Source organism: Nicotiana tabacum, chromosome 20 (genome assembly GCF_000715075.1).
Source record: "Nicotiana tabacum cultivar K326 chromosome 20, ASM71507v2, whole genome shotgun sequence".
Classification (NCBI taxonomy): domain Eukaryota; kingdom Viridiplantae; phylum Streptophyta; class Magnoliopsida; order Solanales; family Solanaceae; genus Nicotiana; species Nicotiana tabacum.
This window is the reverse complement of record NC_134099.1, coordinates 4,527,621-4,547,298: the sequence shown is the minus strand read 5'-3', so window position 1 is coordinate 4,547,298 and position 19,678 is coordinate 4,527,621. Positions and strand designations below refer to the sequence as shown.

The 19,678-nt window shown below is 41.3% G+C and overlaps 1 protein-coding gene across 2 annotated transcripts; it reads right to left on the bottom strand.

The window, feature by feature from the left end:
- Window positions 1–3,236: 3,236 nt before the first annotated feature.
- LOC107823831 (uncharacterized) lies at window positions 3,237–18,861 on the bottom strand. 2 transcript variants are annotated; one of them, XM_075241162.1, is made up of 4 exons: window positions 18,692–18,861; window positions 17,498–17,704; window positions 17,167–17,414; window positions 3,237–3,442 (listed from the first exon to the last, which is right to left on the bottom strand). In XM_075241162.1, exons 2-4 carry the CDS (start codon window positions 17,547–17,549, stop codon window positions 3,353–3,355), a joined length of 390 nt encoding a protein of 129 aa, XP_075097263.1. In that variant the 5' UTR covers window positions 17,550–17,704; window positions 18,692–18,861; the 3' UTR covers window positions 3,237–3,352. The 2 variants fall into 2 exon arrangements, 1 of the variants encoding a protein (XP_075097263.1); XR_012703915.1 differs by lacking the exon at window positions 17,498–17,704 and having other exon boundaries at window positions 18,692–18,831.
- Between the last annotated feature and the right edge of the window lie 817 nt (window positions 18,862–19,678).

The following is a 19,678-nucleotide window of genomic DNA, read 5'->3' as shown; positions in this document are numbered from 1 at the left end:
CTTTACCTAAATGAAGTTCCCTTGAAATCCCTCTCTCAAATCACCCCCAAAAGCTCCAAAGCCGAGATAAAAATGGTGAAATAGCTCAAAATTCGCGAAGGCCTCAATCTATACTTTCTGTCCAGAACTTTTTGCATCTGCAACCATTTTACCGCTTCTGCGGTACCGTATATGCGACCCTTCTTCTACTTCTGCAGAAATCACTTAACTGACCAACAATCGCATCTGCGATCAAATCCCCGAATCTGCAACATTGCAGATGCGGCCACTCTAACCGCTTCTGCGATCTCTGCCCAACAGGCTCATTTTCGCTTCTGCAACTAATCAACCGCACATGCGGCGCCGCACCTGCGTCCCCAATATGCAGGTGCGAAAATACCAGAAGTAGCAAATTCAACAGCTGCAACAAAGATCCAACTTCTCCGTTAACTATTCGAAATCACCCCGAGGTCCTCGGGACCTCAACCAAAAGCACAACCATATCCTAATACCTTATTCAAACTTGTTTCAATCATCAAAACACCTCAAACAACATTAGAACACCAAATTTGCATCGGATTCAAGCCTAAGAATTCCAAGAACTTCCAAATTACGCTTTTGATAAAAAAAACCAACCAAATCACGTCCGAATGATCCAAAATTTTGCGCACACATCCCAAATTAGACAACGGAACTACTGCAACTTCCGGAATTTCATTCCTACTTCTATATCAAAATCTCGCCTACCCATCGGAAAACGCCGAAATCTCAATTTCACCAATTCAAGCCTAAACCTTCCACGGACTTCCAAAATTCATTCCGATCACGCTTCTAAGTCCAAAATCACCTAACGGAGCTAACTAAATCATAAAAATCTTGATCTGAGATCATATAAGAACAAGTCAAATCTTGGTCAACCCTTTCAAATTTTAAGTTTTTAACTGAGAACTGTTTTTCCAAATTCATTCTGATTACCCTGAAAACCAAAATCAACGATTTACATAAGTCATAATACATCACACGGTCTAAGTCACGCCCGAGAACTGGCGAGCAAAGATGCAAAAGCTCAAAACGACTGGTTGGGTCGTTACATCTGCCTATACAGAAAGGGTCTTAAAACACTTTTACATGGACAAAGCGCACCCATTAAGTACACCAATAGTTGTTCGATCACTTGAAGTGAATAAGGATCCGTTCCGACTTCCAGAACAAGATGAGGAACCCCTTGGTCCTGAAATATCTTATCTTAGTACAATTGATGCACTTATATATCTTACTAATTGTGATGGCCCAAAATGCTATCTTTAAATTTAATAATCATTTATATGTTTTAAGACCTTGTAGAGAACTATTTTTTATTCCTCGACTTGCATGCGCAGTCCATATAATTTTCTGAAAAGTTTTTATGTGAAACTGTTAGTATTTTGATAGTTTCATTAGGTCAGTATCGTGATTTGGGACTTGGGCGTAAGCCCGAAATCGAATTCGGAGATCCCTAGCTCAAGTTATAGCTATCTAACGAAAACTAGAAATCTAAAGGCTAAAGGTCTCCAAAGTTTGACCATGGATTTGATTTTATTGATATCGGACTCGAATTGAGATTCAGAAAATTGGAATAGTTCCGTTATGTCATATATGACTTGTGTGCCAAATTTGAAGTCATTCCTGATTCATTTGATATGTTTCGGTAAGAGTTTTATAAATTGAAAAGTTTGAAACTTATAAGTCTGAATCGAGGCGCGGATAGTAATATTGATGTTATCTGACGTGATTTGAAACCCTGAGTAAGTCCGTAATATATTACGGGACTTGTTGGTATATTATGCTCGGGTAAGTTTCAGGGTGAGTTTTGAGCGAGTTCGGGCTTCGACACTCTGATGTTGTTCTGGAACGTTAGAAGTGCAGACCGCACATTTTCGAGTGTTGAGGCAGAATTTTGAGTGCTGCAGAAGATGAAATAGTGCTGCATCAGACGAAAAATGTGCGGACTACATAGGAAAAGTGTGGATCGCACAATTTCGTCTGCGGCCTCACTTCAAAATATTTCGCAGATGCGATTATTCGACTTCGGAAGCTTATATCTTTTGATATACAAGGAATTTCGAGATGATTCAAAAACGAAGGTTGTAATCCTTTGAATCTAGTTTCCAGAAAAGTATAGAAATAATCATTTGAACATTTGTAGAGAAAGTTATGTCCAAAATACTAAATCCTAGCAGTGCAGTCACCAAAAGGTACGGATCGCACAATTTTTGTGCGACCGCACTTGGAATTGTGCGGACCACACATTGAGAGGTTAGAATGTGTACTATAAATCCGAGATTTCGGGTATTATTTTATTTTTTGGACTTTGGGAGCTCGGTTTGAGACGATTTTTTGTTGTTTTTCAAGAAATTCATCGAGGTAAGTGATTCTAACTCAAATTTGGTTAATATACATAACTATATCGTAGTTTTCATCATTCAATTAGTATTTTGAGATGGAATTTAGGGAAAATTGTAAAAACTTCATAAACTATAATTTTAGGATTCGAAGGGCAATCCGATGTCGGAATTCGATAATTTTGTATGGTTGAACTCGTATCGAAACGGGTGTTCGGATTTCGCAATTTTTCATCGGGTTCTGAAAAGTGGCCCCACGTTGACTTTTCCAAAAATGACTTAAATTAAGTGTCTTTCGAATTATGAATAATTTCTAACGCTCCAATTAACACTACAAGAAAAACGACCTTTAAGGAAAGGAAATATGATCCCTAAAGATCCAAATCTGGTCCTAATAAACCAATTGCGACGGGAAAAAACTGGTCGCAACCCGTCGTAATAGCTTCCGCCGCTAAAGGTCAATAACGACTGGTTCGAAAATCTTTGTTTTTAGAGACGGATAAAAAATCTAGTCGTTAAATGCTTTTAGAGACTACATATCTCGTCCCGATAGACAATTAATATATTATTAAAATTATATATTTTCCCGTCGTAAAACAGTTTTAGCGACCACCTTTATCCTCCCTATTAGACGATAAATATATTATGAAAAATATATATTTTCCGAACGTTAACAATTTTAGCGACCAAGCTTTAACCGGTCATAACTCATCTTTTTGAGACGAGCAGCACTGGTCCCTATTAAAAATAATTGTAGTAACTTTAACGACCGTATTTCTAATCTCTGTATTATTAACCACAAGTAGTCCTAAAACTCGATGTCACAAAAAGTTATTTTATCAATTAATATCAAATTGCTATTGAAAAATCTAGATATAAAAAGGTAATAAGGTTATTAATTACAATGTTAAACATCCCATAATGTTAGTTTCAATATTTGCTCAACGCCTTAACAAAAAAACTTAGCTAGTATTCCGAGCTAGACTATGATATCAAATTTTACATAACATTCTTAGCAAAATAATAATGAGCTTGTGTATCTTCCAAACTTGCATCTTACTTGTAGCTTCAATCTTCAAAACCTGCAAGTACAAAATTTTGAAAAGACGATAAATAACTATTGGTAAAACAATATATATAAATTTACATATGTGTATCTTAGAATATATGTGTATTTTACAATGTATACTAGAAACACAAGCTCTGGGAGTAAATTTATACTAGTTAGGAACTAAGAGAGTCGAACTCCATTCACATAAATCAAGTGGTAACAGGTTGACCAATTAAATCTAAGAACAAATACGAATATAACGATAAAGATCAGAACATTTCACAGACAATAATAAACAAGAATCAAGGTACAAATACCAACATATGCTTAGCTGAACACCAGAAACAAGCTTATAGCTTGAAAATATAGTCTATAGAAAGGTAAGAGCTCAGATTTGGGGTAAGGTTGTGTACATATCACCCTCCCTAGACCCCACATGTGGAAAATTACTGGGTTGTTGTTGTTGTTGTTGTATTGGCGCTATAAAGATTCGAGTAAAGCTTGAAGAAAATATGGAATGCAAACCCCATGTGCATTTGGTGGTTCATATGGAAAGACAGGAGTTTCTTTTCTTTGGAAGATGTACTAACTCCATGCTGAAGATCAAGAGTAAATGTATTCTCTTGTTGTAGTTTTGGTGTAGAAAGGAATATGTAGGAGGCTAAAACAATACTAATTGATTTTAGAGGTTCTTTCCACCGCAAAAAAAGTATACTTTTGCTTTTTGGATATACAAAATACAACATCTTAGTGTTGGTGTCAATAAAAGTGCTTTTTTACTGTTCGAGAAAAAAAAGTTCTAGGCTTTACTTCAAATGGCACATTAATCAAAATATTGGTTGAGTTAATGCATCACAAGAACTAATATGCAAGGAACAAAAATGACAATGTTGGGACCCTGCAATAACTTAATGTAAAGAGTTAAAGAAAAACAGAAATGTGTTGCAGCTTATACTGCAATTAAAATTTGGATGAAGTTTCAAGTATTATGTAGAAAAACAAGTAACATTGGATGAATAAGAGATATAATAACATATGAATACTTTAAGAATTCATGAGCCTTTCCATGACAAACTTAAGAACTTTAGGAGCATCAATAGTTACTTCCACTTTGTCTGAGTGTTTGCCAGACTATTCACTTGCTTCAGCAAACCTTGTAAACCCAATAGCAGATGTAGTGTGACGACCCAAAGGGGTCATCACCGTAGTTCTTCCTTGTTCCACATTTCTGAGGCCTTGAAAACCTCGTTTTTAGTTATCTCGATTTGCGCGCGCAGTTCGGGCGCGTAGCCGGAAAGTTTTTATGTTAGAAAATGTGAATTTTGTGAAAAATTTGATGAATTTTGATATTAATATGCATAATATTGACTTCGGTCAATATTTTGGGTAAACGGACCAAACCTGTGATTCGACGGTCCCGGAGGGTCCGTATAAAAATATGGGACTTGGGCGTATGCCCAGAAGTAAATTCCGAGGTCCCAAGCCCAAGAAATGAATTTTTGTGTGAAATTATTTACTGAAATTAATTAAGGAAAATGAAGAAGAAAATTGATCAGAAAAACTGTGGTATCGGGCTCGTATTTTGGTTCCGATGCCCGGTACGAGTCTTAAATATGTTTTAAGCACTATCTGTAAAGTTTGGCTAAAAACGGACGTCATATGACGTGTTTCAGACTTAAAATGGGGAATTTGAGTTTTATGAAAGTTGAAAGAAAATCATGTGTGTTGAGGTTTGATTCTATGTATATGATGTTATTTTGGCGATTTGATCGCACAAATGAGACCGTAAGATGTTTTTAAGATCATATGTATGTTTAGTTTGGAGCCCCGATGGCTCGGGTGAGTTTTAAGTGGGCCCGGGAGGTCTTAGACTTAAAAAAATGCAGGTTCAGGTGTTACAGGCCCAGTGCGGCCGCGGCCGTTTTCGCGCGGTCCGCGCTGGCAGCCACGCGTCCGCGGTGCTTTTCTGTGCGATCCGCGTAGTGGGGGTTCATAGGGTCGGTAACCAGGCCGACCAGCGCGGCCGCGCACCAAATCAGTGCGGTTCGCGCTGGGTAGGTTCAGAGAGCCCACTTCTTCCCTCCCTCGGCGCGACCGAGGTACATTTTCGCGCGGTCCGCGCTGGCAGTCACGCGGTCCGCGCTAGCAGTCACGCGGCCGCGGTGCATTTCTGCGCGGTCCGCGCCAGCTCCCAGCAAAAATATATATATTCAGGATTTTCAGTCATTTTTCCTCTTTTCAAAAAGCCAAAACCTAAGAGGCGATTTTTCAAACAATTTTTCTTCTCCAAAACGATTGGTAAGTGATTTCTAACTTAATTTCTTTATTCCTTGACATCTTTTAACATGATTTCAAATTCAAATCAAAGATTTTTATGGGGGAAATTGGGTGTTTTGGGTAGAACCTAGGTTTTCTACAAATTGAGAAGTTGGACCTCAATTTGAGGTCCGATTTCAAAACAAATCATATATTTGGATTCGTGGGAGAATGGGTAACCGGATTTTGGTCCGAACCTCGAGTTTCGACCACGTGGGTCCGGGGGTGTTTTTGACCATTTAGGGAAAAACCTTGTAAAATTTATTTTCATGCATGGGGAGTGATTCATTTAGTAATTATTAATGTGATTAAGTAACTTATGACTAGATTCGAGCGGATTGGTGGTGGAATCAAGAGGTAAAGCTATACTAGAAGCGTGAGTTGAGTTTGGAGCATTCGAGGTAAGTGTTTGTTTTAACTTTGGCTTGAGGGAATAGGATTAGGATGTTATTTGCTACTTGCTAATGTGGAGTACGGTGTATAGGCATGGTGACAGTTATCTATGCACCGGAGTCTAGCATGACCGTGAGTCTTAATTGCTTTTAATTTGAATAACGTGACACAATCTCCTTGGTTATTTGATGAATTTCATATAATGTGAACGGTTGAGGTAAAATTGTGATTGGTGTACTTTTGGAGCATTAGCTCGAACATGAATGTGTTAGTTGAGGAAGAAGGGATTTAAAAAAAAGAGAATGTGTTGTGATTACTCCCTTGCCGGGATGTGTAGACCGATATGTATACTCTCCCTTGTCGGGATATTTTGGGCTGTTAGTTGTACCCTTGTCGGGTTAGAGTGACATGTTGTTGATTTCCCATTATGGGATCGTGTGGCACGCCGTCCACTTATATATGATATTATGGGATCGTGTGGCACGCCGTCCACTTATATATGATATTATGGGATCGTGTGGCACGCCGTCCACTTATATATGATATTATGGGATCGTGTGGCACGCCGTCCACTTATATATGATATTATGGGATCGTGTGGCACGCCGTCCACTTATATATGATATTATGGGATCGTGTGGCACGCCGTCCACTTATATATGATATTATGGGATCGTGTGGCACGCCGTCCACTTATATATGATATTATGGGATCGTGTGGTACGCCGTCCACTTATATATGATATTATGGGATCGTGTGGCACGCCGTCCACTTTTATATGATATTATGGGATCGTGTGGCACGCCGCCCACGTATGATTTTACGAAATGGGAATGAGTGGTACGCCTACCACGTGGTAAAAGAAAATTGGGATCGTGTGGCACGCCGTCCACTTATATATGATATTATGGGATCGTGTGGCATGCCGTCTTCTGTTTATTTCCGATATTTCATTTTTATCTGTTACTCCCCGATAGCATGTCCCCTCCTAGCTTTACTTTGTATTATCTTGTTATTGTTTTCTTGCACTTGTATATATATCTGTACAGGTTAATTGTGGTAGGTCCTGTCTAGCCTCGTCACTACTTTGCCGGGGTTAGGCCAGGCACTTACCAGCACATGGGGTCGGTTGTGTTGATGCTACACTCTGTGCATTTTTGTGCACAGATTAAGGAGCAGCTTACGGGCCACAACAATAGGACTTCTATGAGCTATCTTCAGTCTAGGGACTCTCGAGGTAGCCTAGCTGTCGTTCGCAGGTCGAAGTCCCTTTCCATGTTTTTCGTTTGTTCATCTTGTATCAGGCAAACATGATGTATTTCCTTTTAGACATTGTTTGTAGTATTCTGTAGTAGTCCGTGAGCTAGTGACACCAGACCTTGGGTAGTGATGTGTATTAACTCCCGCACTTTTGGTTTTCAGTTGCTTTAGATTTAAAGTCTTCCACTTAAATTTTTGTCTCGTTTATTATATTGGTTGAAAGAAAGCAGGAAAGGTGTTTTAAATATTTGGCTTGCCTAGCTCCGATAGTAGGCGCCATCACGACACCCGATGGTGGGAAATCCGGGTCGTGACAAGTTGGTATCAGAGCACTAGGTTACTTAGGTCTCACAACCCACGGACATCTCGGTAGAGTCTGAGGGATCGGTACAGAGACGTCTATATTTATCCTGCAGAGGCTACTGAGTTAGGAAAACTTCACCTTGTTCATTCTTGTCGTGCGATTATGTTTCTCAAGTACTGATTGTCTTTTCACTCTGTTCTTTCACAGATGGCGAGGTCACGTGCTTCCTCTTCTACCGTGCAGCAGCCCGAGCCCCTAACAGCAGCTCCTATCAGGGGTAGGGGGCGAGGCCGAGGCCGTGCTAGAGGCCGAGGCCGTGGCAAAGCTCAGCCCCGAGCGGCAGTCCCAGAGGTGGAACCTCATGTTGACTACAACGAAGGGGTTCTAGCTCCAGCAGCTCCTGTGGGCCCAACTTAGGTCCCAGAGGGTTTCATAGCCACTCCAGTGCTTCAGGACGCTTTGGTCCGACTGGTAGGCTTTATGGAGGGCATTTCTAGAGCGGGTTTGCTTCCTGTAGCTCCAGCCACATCTCAGGCTGGGGGGATGAGTTCAGACTCCCGATACTCGTACTCCAGAGCCGGTAGCTCCTCAGGCTCAGGTTCCAGCAGTTCATCCAGCCGTGGCAATTCAGCCAGCTGTGGCAGCCCAGCCAGGTATTGCGGCTCAGTCCAGCGATGGTGCGGCTATGTCCGCGGATGCTTTGTGGAGGCTTGATCGTTTCACCAAGCTCTTCACAACCACATATAATGGCACCCCCTAAGAGGATGCTCAAGATTTCATATTCAGCTGTCATGAGGTTCTACGGACTATGGGCATTGTAGAGACCAATGGGGTCGACTTTGCCACTTTTCGCCTGGCAGGATCCGCCAAGACTTGGTGGAGGGATTTCTGCTTAGCCAGGCCAGCAGGGTCGCCATCATTGACCTGGGATCAGTTTTTAGAGTTATTTCTAGGGAAGTTTCTTCCAGTTACTCAGCGAGATGCTCTTCGCAGGCAGTTTGAGCATCTCCAGCAGGGTCCTATGACGGTCATCCAGTATGAGACCCGATTTATTGATCTTGCTCGTCATGCCATTGTGATACTCCCCACCGATAGAGAGAGAGGGTGTGGAGGTTTATTGATGGGTTGGCCCAGCCGATCCGTGTTCAGATGGCAATGAGTGCTGGTAGTGAGATTTCATTTCAAGAGGCGGCAGATGGTACCCGCCGGATAGAGATGGCACTTGCTCAGGGAGGTGTTCATGGGTCTGATAAGAGGCCCCGTCATTCTGGTAGATTCAGTGGTACCTCGTCTGGAGGTAGGGATTCTTATGGTAGAGGCCATCCTTCGAGGCCCTTTCAGTCAGCTCTCTCCAGGCTTCTCAGGGTACACCAGGTGGTCGTGGTTCTCAGCCGCAGTATTCTAACCAGCATCTCTTCAGTTCACCATCAGCACCTATCAGTGCACCACCACTTCGTTATTCTCAGCAGCCGAGGGCTTGTTATACTTGCGGGATGTGAGTCACATTGCCAGATATTGCCCTCGAGCTTCCAGCAGCTCGCAGCAGCAGGGTCCTCGCCCGATAATCCAGGCACCAGTTGCCCCACAGCCTGCCCAGCCAGCTAGAGGCGGGGATAGAGGACATAGAGGTGGAGGTAGAGGTCTTAGAGGTGGAGCTCAGACCGCTAGAGGCAGGGGTCAGCCAGCAACAGATCGTCCCAGGGATATGATTCAGAAAGGTGGGGACCAGCCCCGATGTTATGCCTTGCTAGCTAGGCCAGAGGCCGAGTCATCAGATGTTGTGATTAAAGGTACTATTCTGGTCTGTGATAGGGATGCTTCTGTGCTATTTGATCCCGGATCTACGTATTCATATGTGTCATCCTATTTTGCACCCTATTTGGTTATGCTTAGTGAGGCCTTAAGTATTCCTGTATATGTGTCTACGCTAGTGGGGGATTCTATAGTGGTAGACCGGGTTCATCGTTCATGTGTTGTGGTATTCAGGGGTCTTGAGACCCGTGTTGACTTGTTGCTCTTGGATATGGTGGATTTCGACGTCATATTAAGGATGGATTGGTTGTCCCCGTATCATGCGATCTTGGATTGTCATACCAAGACCTTGACCTTAGCCTTACCGGATTTTCCCCGTTTAGAATGGAGAGGGACTCATGGTCATTATTCTCGCAGCGTTATTTCTTATGTGAAGGCTCGACGCATGGTCGAGAAGGGGTGTCTAGCTTATCTGGCTTATGTTCGCGACTCCAGTGCTGAGGTCCCGTATATTGATTCTGTTCCTATTGTTCGGGAGTTTCCCGAGGTCTTCCCTTCAGACCTGCCGGGCATGCCGCCCGACAGGGATATTGATTTTTGTATTGATCTGGCACCGGGAACTCAGCCCATTTCCATTCTGCCGTATCGTATGGCGCCACCAGAATTGAAAGAGTTAAAGGGTCAGCTTCAGGATTTGCTTGAGAAGGGTTTCATTAGACCCAGTGTTTCTCCTTGGGGCGCACCAGTGCTATTTGTGAAGAAAAAGGATGGTTCGATGAGGATGTGCATTGATTACCGGCAATTGAACAAGGTGACGATTAAGAACAAGTACCCACTGCCGAGGATCGACGATTTATTTGACCAGCTTCAGGGTGCGAGGGTGTTTTCAAAGATAGATTTGAGGTCTGGCTACCACCAGCTGAGGATTAGGGCATCTAATGTCCCTAAGACAGCATTTCGCACTCGATATGGGCACTATGAGTTTTTGGTCATGTCATTTGGATTGACTAATGCCCCAGTAGAATTCATGGAGTTGATGAACTGAGTGTTCAGACCTTATTTGGACTTGTTCGTGATAGTCTTCATTGACGATATTCTTATATACTCCCGCAGTTAGGAGGAGCATGAGCAGCACCTTAGAGCGGTTCTTCAGACCCTGAAGGATAGTCAGTTGTATGCTAAGTTCTCGAAGTGCGAGTTTTGGTTGAGTTCGGTCGCATTCCTGGGTCATGTCGTATCAGTAGCAGGTATTCAGGTATACCCGAAGAAGATAGAGGCAGTCAAGAACTGGCCTCGACCAGCTTCAGCTACAGAGATTCGGAGTTTCCTGGGGTTAGCAGGTTACTACTGTCGGTTCGTGGAGGGGTTTTCATCCATTGCAGCCCCTATGACCATATTGACCCAGAAAGGTGCCCAGTTCAGATGGTCAGACGAGTGTGAGGCAAGCTTTCAGAGGCTCAAGGCAGCTCTGACCACGGCACCGGTGTTGGTTTTGCCCACAGGTTCAGGGCCCTATACAGTCTATTGTGATGCATCTCGTATTAGACATGGTGCAGTGTTGATGCAGGATGGCAAGGTAATTGCCTATGCCTCGAGGCAGTTGAAGGTTCATGAGAAGAACTATCCAGTGCATGATTTGGAGTTGGCAGCCATTGTTCACGCATTGAATATTTGGAGGCACTATCTGTATGGTGTGGCATATGAGGTGTTCACGGATCATAAGAGTTTTCAGTATTTGTTCAAGCAAAAGGAGTTGAATTTGAGGCAGAGGAGGTGGTTGGAATTGTTGAAAGATTATGACATCACTATCTTATATCACCTAGGAAAAACTAATGTGGTGGCCGATGCCTTGAGTAGGAAGTCAGCCAATATGGGCTGTCTGGCTTATATTCCGGTTGGTGAGAGACCGCTTGCTTTGGACGTTCAGGCTTTGGCCAATCAGTTTGTGGTTGGATATTTCTGAGCCTAGTCGAGTATTAGCTTGCACGGTCGCTCGTTCTTCGTTATTGGAGCGTATCCGTGATCGGCAATTCGATAATCCCCATTTGTGTGTCTTGAGAGACACGGTGCAGCGTGGAGGTGCCAAGAAAGTAACCTTAGATGATGACGGCGTATTGAGATTACAGGGGCGAGTTTGTGTGCACAATGTTGATGGGATTCGAGAGTTGATCTTAGCGGAGGCCTACAGTTCTCGGTATTCTATTCACCCAGGTGCCGCAAAGATGTATCAGGATCTGAGGCATCACTATTGGTGGCGTAAGATGAAGAAAGACATTGTTGCGCATGTGACTCGGTGTTTGAATTGTCAGCAGGTTAAGTACGAGCATCAAAGACCTGGTGGTCTATTTCAGAGGATTGCACTTTCCGAGTGGAAGTGGGAGAGGATTACAATGGATTTCGTTACTGGACTTCCGATGACTCGAAAGAAGTTTGATGTAGTTTAGGTCATTATTGATAGACTGACCAAGTCAGCGCATTTTGTTCCTGTTGCAGCCACCTATTCGTCCGAAAGGTTAGCCGAGATTTATATCAGGAAGATTGTTCGCCTTCATGGGGTGCCGCTATCTATCATCTCGGATCGGGGTATGTAGTTCACCTCACATTTCTGGAGAGCGGTTCAGCGAGAGTTGGGCACCCAAGTTGAGTTAAGTACAACATTTTATCCCCAGACGGACGGTCAGTCCGAGAGGACTATTCAGATTCTTGAAGATATGCTCTGAGCCTGTGTTATTGATTTTGGAGGCTCGTGGGACCAGTTTTTGCCTTTAGCAGAGTTCGCCTACAACAACAGCTACCAGTCCAGCATCTAGATGGCTCCGTATGAGGCGTTGTCTGGTAGGCGATGTCAGTCTCCAGTTGGATGGTTTGAGCAGGGAGAGGCTCGATTATTGGGTACTGATTTGGTTCAGGAGGCCTTGGACAAGGTCAGGATTATTCAGGATAGACTTCGTACAACTCAGTCCAGACAAAAGAGTTATGCAGACCGAAAGGTCAGAGATGTTGCTTTCATGGTTGGGGAGCGGGTATTGCTCTGTGTATCGCCTATGAAGGGCGTGATGAGATTTAGGAAGAAGGGCAAGCTCAGCCCTAGGTTCATCGGTCCATTTGAGATTCTTGATCATGTGGGAGAGGTGGCTTATAGACTTGCCTTGCCACCTAGCTTGTCAGCTGTGCATCCCGTGTTTCATGTATCTATGCTCCAGAAGTATCGCGGAGATCCACCGCACGTGTTAGATTTCAGCACTGTCCAATTGGACAATGATCTGTCATATGAGGAGGAGCCGGTGGCTATTCTAGACTGGTAGGTTCGACAGTTGAGGTCGAAGAGTTTTTCTTCGGTGCGTGTTCAGTGGAGAGGTCAGCCTCCTGAGGCATCGACCTGGGAGTCCGAGTCCGATATGCGGGGCCGTTATCCTCATTTATTTCCCGACATAGGTACTTCTTTCTTTTGTCCGTTCGAGGATGAACGGTTGTTTTAGAGGTGGAGAATGTGACGACCCAAAGGGGTCATCACCGTAGTTCTTCCTTGTTCCGCGCTTCCGAGGCCTTGAAAACCTCGCTTTTAGTTGCCTCGATTTGCATGCGCAGTTCGGGCGCGTAGCCGAAAAGTTTTTATGTTAGAAAATGTGAATTTTGTGAAAAATTTGATGAATTTTGATATTAATATGCATAAAATTGACTTCGGTCAACATTTTGGGTAAACGGACCAGACCTGTGATTCGACGGTCCCGGAGGGTCCGTAGAAAAATATGGGACTTGGGCGTGTGCCCGGAAGTAAATTCCGAGGTCCCAAGCCCGAGAAATGAATTTTTGTGTGAAATTGTTTTCTGAAATTAATTAAGGAAAATGAAGAAGAAAATTGATCAGAAAAACTATGGTATCTGGCTCGTATTTTGGTTCCGACGCCCGGTACGAGTCTTAAATATGTTTTAAGCACTATCTGTAAAGTTTGGCTAAAAATGGACGTCATATGACGTGTTTCGGATTTAAAATGGGGAATTTGAGTTTTATGAAAGTTGAAAGAAAATCATGTGTGTTGAGGTTTGATTCTATGTATATGATGTTATTTTGGCGATTTGATCGTACAAATGAGATCGTAAGATGTTTTTAAGATCATATGTATGTTTGGTTTGGAGCCCCGAGGGCTCAGGTGAGTTTTGAGTGGGGCCCGGGAGGTCTTAGACTTAAAAAAATGCAGGTTAAGGTGTTGCAGGCCCAGCGCGGCCGCGACCGTTTTCGCGCGGTCTGCGCTGGCAGCCACGTGGTCGCGGTGCTTTTCTGTGCGATCCGCGTGGTGGGGGTTCAGAGGGTCGGTAGCCAGGTCGACCAGCGCGGACGCACACCAAATCAGTGCAGTCCGCACTGGGTGGGTTCAGAGAGCCCACTTCTTCCCTCCCTCGGCGTGGCCGCGGTACATTTCCGCGCAGTTCGCGCTGGCAGTCACGCGGCCGCGGTGCATTTCTATGCGGTCCGCGCCAGCCCCCAGCAAAAATATATATATTCAGGATTTTCAGTCATTTTTCCACTTTTCAAAAACCCAAAACCTAAGAAGCGATTTTCCAAATAATTTTTCTTCTCCAAAACGATTGGTAAGTGATTTCTAACTTTATTTCTTTATTTCTTGACATCTTTTAACATGATTTCAAATTCAAATCAAAGATTTTCATGGGGGAAATTGGGTGTTTTGGGTAGAACCTAGGTTTTCTACAAATTGAGAAGTTGGACCTCAATTTGAGGTCCGATTTCAAAACAAATCATATATTTGGATTCGTGGGAGAATGGGTAACCGGGTTTTGGTCCAAACCTCGAGATTCGACCACGTGGGTCTAGGGGTGTTTTTGACCATTTTGGGAAAAACCTTGTAAAATTTATTTTCATGCATGGGGAGTGATTCATTTAGTAACTATTAATGTGATTAAGTACCTTATGACTAGATTCGAGCGGATTGGTGGTGGAATCAAGAGGTAAAGCTATACTAGAAGCGTGATTTGAGTTTGGAGCATTCGAGGTAAGTGTTTGTTCTAACTTTGGCTTGAGGGAATAGGATTAGGATGTTATTTGCTACTTGCTAATGTGGAGTACGGTGTATAGGCATGGTGACGGTTATCTATGCACCGGAGTCTAGCATGACCGTGAGTCATAATTGCTTTTAATTTGAATAACGTGACACAATCTCCTTGGTTATTTGATGAGTTTCATATAATGTGAACGGTTGAGGTAAAATTGTGATTGGTGTACTTTTGGAGCGTTAGCTCGAACATGAATGTGTTAGTTGAGGAAGAAGGGATTTAAAAAAAAGAGAATGTGTTGAGATTACTCCCTTGCCGGGATGTGTAGACCGATATGTATACTCTCCCTTGTCGGGATATTTTGGACTGTTAGTTGTACCCTTGCCGGGTTAGAGTGACATGTTGTTGATTTCCCCTAATGGGACTCTCCTTACAAAATCAGATGTTTCGAATGATATTATGGGATCGTGTGGCACACCGTCCACCTATATATGATATTATGGGATCGTGTGGCACACCGTCCACTTATATATGATATTATGGGATCGTGTGGCACGCCGTCCACTTTTATATGATATTATGGGATCGTGTGGCACGCCGTCCACTTATATATGATATTATGGGATCGTGTGGCACGCTGTCCACTTATATATGATATTATGGGATCGTGTGGCACGCCGTCCACTTATATATGATATTATGGGATCGTGTGGCACGCCGTCCACTTATATATGATATTATGGGATCGTGTGGCACGCCGTCCACTTACATATGATATTATGGGATCGTGTGGCACGCCGTCCACTTATATATGATATTATGGGATCGTGTGGCACGCCGTCCACTTATATATGATATTATGGGATCGTGTGGTACGCCGTCCACTTATATATGATATTATGGGATCGTGTGGCACGCCGTCCACTTATATATGATATTATGGGATCGTGTGGCACGCCGTCCACTTATATATATATACATATATATCATGGGAACCGGAGTTTCTTCTGTTTATTTCCGATATTTCATTTTTATCTGTTACTCCCCGATAGCATGTCCCCTCCTAGCTTTACTTTGTATTATCTTGTTATTGTTTTCTTGCACTTGTATATATATCTGTACAGGTTAATTGTGGTAGGTCCTGTCTAGCCTCGTCACTACTTCGCCGGGGTTAGGCCAGGCACTTACCAGCACATGGGGTCGGTTGTGTTGATGCTACACTCTGTGCATTTTTGTGCACAGATCAGGGAGCAGCTTACGGGCCACAACAGTAGGACTTCAAGGAGCTATCTTCAGTCCAGGGACTCTCGAGGTAGCCTAGCTGGCATTCGCAGGTCGAAGTCCCTTTCCATATTTTTCATTTGTTCATCTTGTATCAGGCAAAGATGTATTTCCTTTCAGACATTGTTTGTAGTATTCTGTAGTAGTCCGTGAGCTAGTGACACCGGACATTGGGTAGTGATGTGTATTAACTCCCGCACTTTTGGTTTTCAGTTGCTTTAGATTTAAAGTCTTCCGCTTAAATTTTTGTCTCGTTTATCATATTGGTTGAAAGAAAGCAGGAAAGGTGTTTTAAATATTTGGCTTGCCTAGCTCCGATAGTAGGCGCCATCACGACACCCGATGGTGGGAAATCCGGGTCATGACATGTAGTAAGTAAAGGATGAGATAAAATTCTTTACCTAACCAAGGCCTTTGAGCCTTTTCAAAATTCGAAAATGAGCAAACCTTTTGATTATCTAAGAAGAAGCACCGATAATAGCTAAACTCCAAAATACACTCCAAAAAGGAGAAGAAGAAATTTTCAAGTACTTAGAAAGGTTAAATCAAATGTAACAGGAAGTAGTAAAAGAATAAAAGGTATTTAATACATCAATAGACACTATTGAACATCTTTTGTTCATCAAAGTCCTTATTTTGTTGAGTCCAGGATAGCAAGATATGGAACTTGACCTCTCACATGTTAAACAGTTAAAGAGTGAGAGTTCTTCTTATTTAACGGTATCAGTAAAAAGGCAAGAATACAATCAGAGAACCTTTCCACACAAAATGTAGGAGACAGGAAACCCATCACTGTTTATTTTCTAGGATCCAGGTGTAGATAAAATTATTTGGTCACGGGAGAATATTGAACAATTTTAGCTAAGATCAGCTTACAACTCACTTGTATCAGCACAAAAATTTGGAAACCTCTCTGGCCTCGGCCATGGAAAGAATCTCAAAAACTTGTGATACATATAAAGTTGCATGCTTCAGCTGCCTAGGTTAAAGAAAAGCAGTACTGACAAAGAACATTTTAAAGAGGACAGAATGGCAAATATGCAGTAGCAGTTTCATGTGTGAAAGAACAGTTAGACTCACACATATAATTTACTGATATAACTAAATACCTGTAACAAATATAACTAATCAGCTAAATTAGCAATTTGACATCTATGACAACATAGCCACATTTCACTATAATATACTTTCCATTATCATCACACTCACGCAATTACACAAATAGAAAACTATTAGAAACCCAAAAGAACCACTATATTAAGAATCAGACACAGAATGCAAAAATATTGAACATGTTCTAATAAGAAAAATACACTCTATGAATAAAAAGTTTGCAATAACACCTAACTACACCTATATTCTTCCTCGCAACAATGCATATAACACCATTATATGTGTGACTCAAAATGCACAGGTGTATTCTTAACTACATTTGTTACCTCAATAGCTGCCCGCATATGATTCAACTTTTCTTGCTTAATATCATTCCACGATGATACTCCCAAAGGACACATATTGCAGTCATGAACTATTCTGCCCAAGTGTCTCGAAAACAATTTGCTCTTTATTCCAACCATTCGATTGTTGTAAAAGGTTACTTTCAGCTTTTGTCCGACTTCAAGTGATGCAACTTCTTTGCACTTGTTCCTACGTCGAACTCCTTTTACCTTTGCAGGATTAGATGAACCTATAATTGTATAATTTGGTAAAAAGTATAGCAACAAAATTTAGTTCAACAAATTAATAACACATGGATACAAAATTCCATACTTGTTTCAACTGTTTGGAAGTGTTGCATAGGAAATAAACTTTTAATTGGCATATTCTCTTTTTCAACCAAAGATCTAAGTCCTTGTCTACGTTCTTGTCCCTTTCTCTGAACTATTGCTCATGCTTCGGAAAAGACAAAATATGAAGACTCTGACATCAAATTGAAGGAACTCGATCCAAAATACCACTTCTCTTGCCAATTCACAGCTGATTTGATTGCAATGGATTCAACAAATTTCATTATCACAAACACATATCAAGCAAAAGCTAGAAGGTAAGAATTGGAACTACGACAGTGGAGAGCTAATAATTAGGCACTCATATATATTTCAGCATCGCTCTTCCACTACCATGGAATACACACCATTACTCAGTAAATATATTTGCTCAAAAGTTTGCAAATTTATGAATCTCATTCTTGAATACTTCAACATATGCAGCAAAGATAGACAATTATTGATATACAGTTGTTCCCTTTTTTGAGAACTATCCACAAATACAAATAACATCATTGAACATATCAGCTTCCAAACAGAACTTAACGTTAAACTTTTAGCTAACTAAGATGAGGAAGTAAAATTTACAAGCAGCTGGTGAACTTTTAGCCATTCAAGAAATAATTAGCTTTTTCAAAAAATACGCTACAAATATGAATTAACTAATTCACCAGACACATAATTCTTAAGAGACACAATACACGACATACATGAATAAACTTTAGAGAAATAAAATTATCAAATAAGGAATCCCAACCTAATAATTTTTCCATTGATTAATTGACCTACACATGTATATTGCATCTTTTGTCATCTACCTAGCTTCTTCGGCGATTAGGATATCGAGTAGGTGGAATTCGAGAGGATATTCAATGTCATATTATCAATATTTCCACGGAAGCTTTCTTAGGCCCAGTTGCTAAAACGGTATTCTTGTTTGACAATGCCAATTTTTTGTTCGATTTAATTCTCTGTAGGTGCTAATGTAATCCATGCTATAATTCGCATATAGGTGAAGCTAAGTCAAATTCAAAAGTTTCCTACACGGCAAGATTCTTATTTGTGATCATGTCTAAGTTTGTCCCAACAGCTGATGGGGGTGAATAAACCTGATAGTTTCAGTATTTTGTTATTTATCAAGGAGAAGAAAAACTCAGAATGAAATTATGAAAAAGAGCAACTCAGAAAAGAGGTATACCTGAGATTCGCAAACGAGCGAGGTTGAAAACTAGGGTAGACCTGCGATTCGCAAATCAACAAATTTGTAACCTTTGCTTTGAGAAAATACAAATTTTGAGAGATGGATAGAGGGAGGTAGAGAGGCGTGCGTTATTGTGGAGACTAGGGCAAATCGATGAGTTGTGTTTTGGAAAAACAGAGTCTCTTTAGTTTTTTAATTTTTTAATTTTAGTATATTAGTTTTGGTATCTATTTTTTAGAAAATAAATTTTTTTAACATTTCAATATTATATTTGGCGCCATTCTCTCCCGCTCATGGCCCTCAATTAGAATTTGGGATCAGTTACTAATTTTTTTAGAGACCGGATTTAGTAGCTTCGCAATAAAATACAGAATTAAGGACCACAATATAATTTCGTCCCAATACATATACTTTTAGAGACGGGATTATTAACTCGTCCCTAATTGTTGGTCGCAGATAAGCCTTTTTCTTGTAGTGTAAATTGTTGGTCAATAATTTGATTGGTTTGGAGACAAATTCAAAAGGAAAAGCTGTGATCGAGTAATCACTTGAAATTGTGAAACAAGGTAAGTGTCGTGTTTAACTTTGACTTGAGGGAATAGAATCCTTGAATTATTTGTTATGTGAATTCAATGTGTATAACATATCGGCAAGGTGACGAGTGCCTATACGTCATCAAATTAATTGTTTGTATAATTTTTCTAAAAATCATAAATTGGTTTAAATCATGAATTAATTTTTATATTAAATATCTCTTTCATATTCCTTGCTCAATATTATGCCTTGAATCCATGCTTGATTGCTACATGCTTAATTGATTTATGTGACTTAATTGTTATTTGACATTTAGCATATCAAATATTAAATTACATATTTTCTTCCTAAATTTATAATTAATTGCTACTTGTCATTACTTGTTTTCTAAATAAATTATAATTATTGTATGCTTATTTTTCATATAATTCCATATTAATTGTTGCATTT

Coding starts and splice junctions, on each gene's coding strand:
- LOC107823831 (XM_075241162.1), bottom strand. CDS start 17,549: ATGCCAATTAAAAGTTTATTTCCTATGCAACACTTCCAAACAGTTGAA. Junction 17,415..17,497: donor CTTCCAAACAGTTGAAACAA/GTATGGAATTTT, acceptor ATACAATTATAG/GTTCATCTAATCCTGCAAAG. Junction 3,443..17,166: donor ATATGCGGGCAGCTATTGAG/GTAACAAATGTA, acceptor TTGTACTTGCAG/GTTTTGAAGATTGAAGCTAC.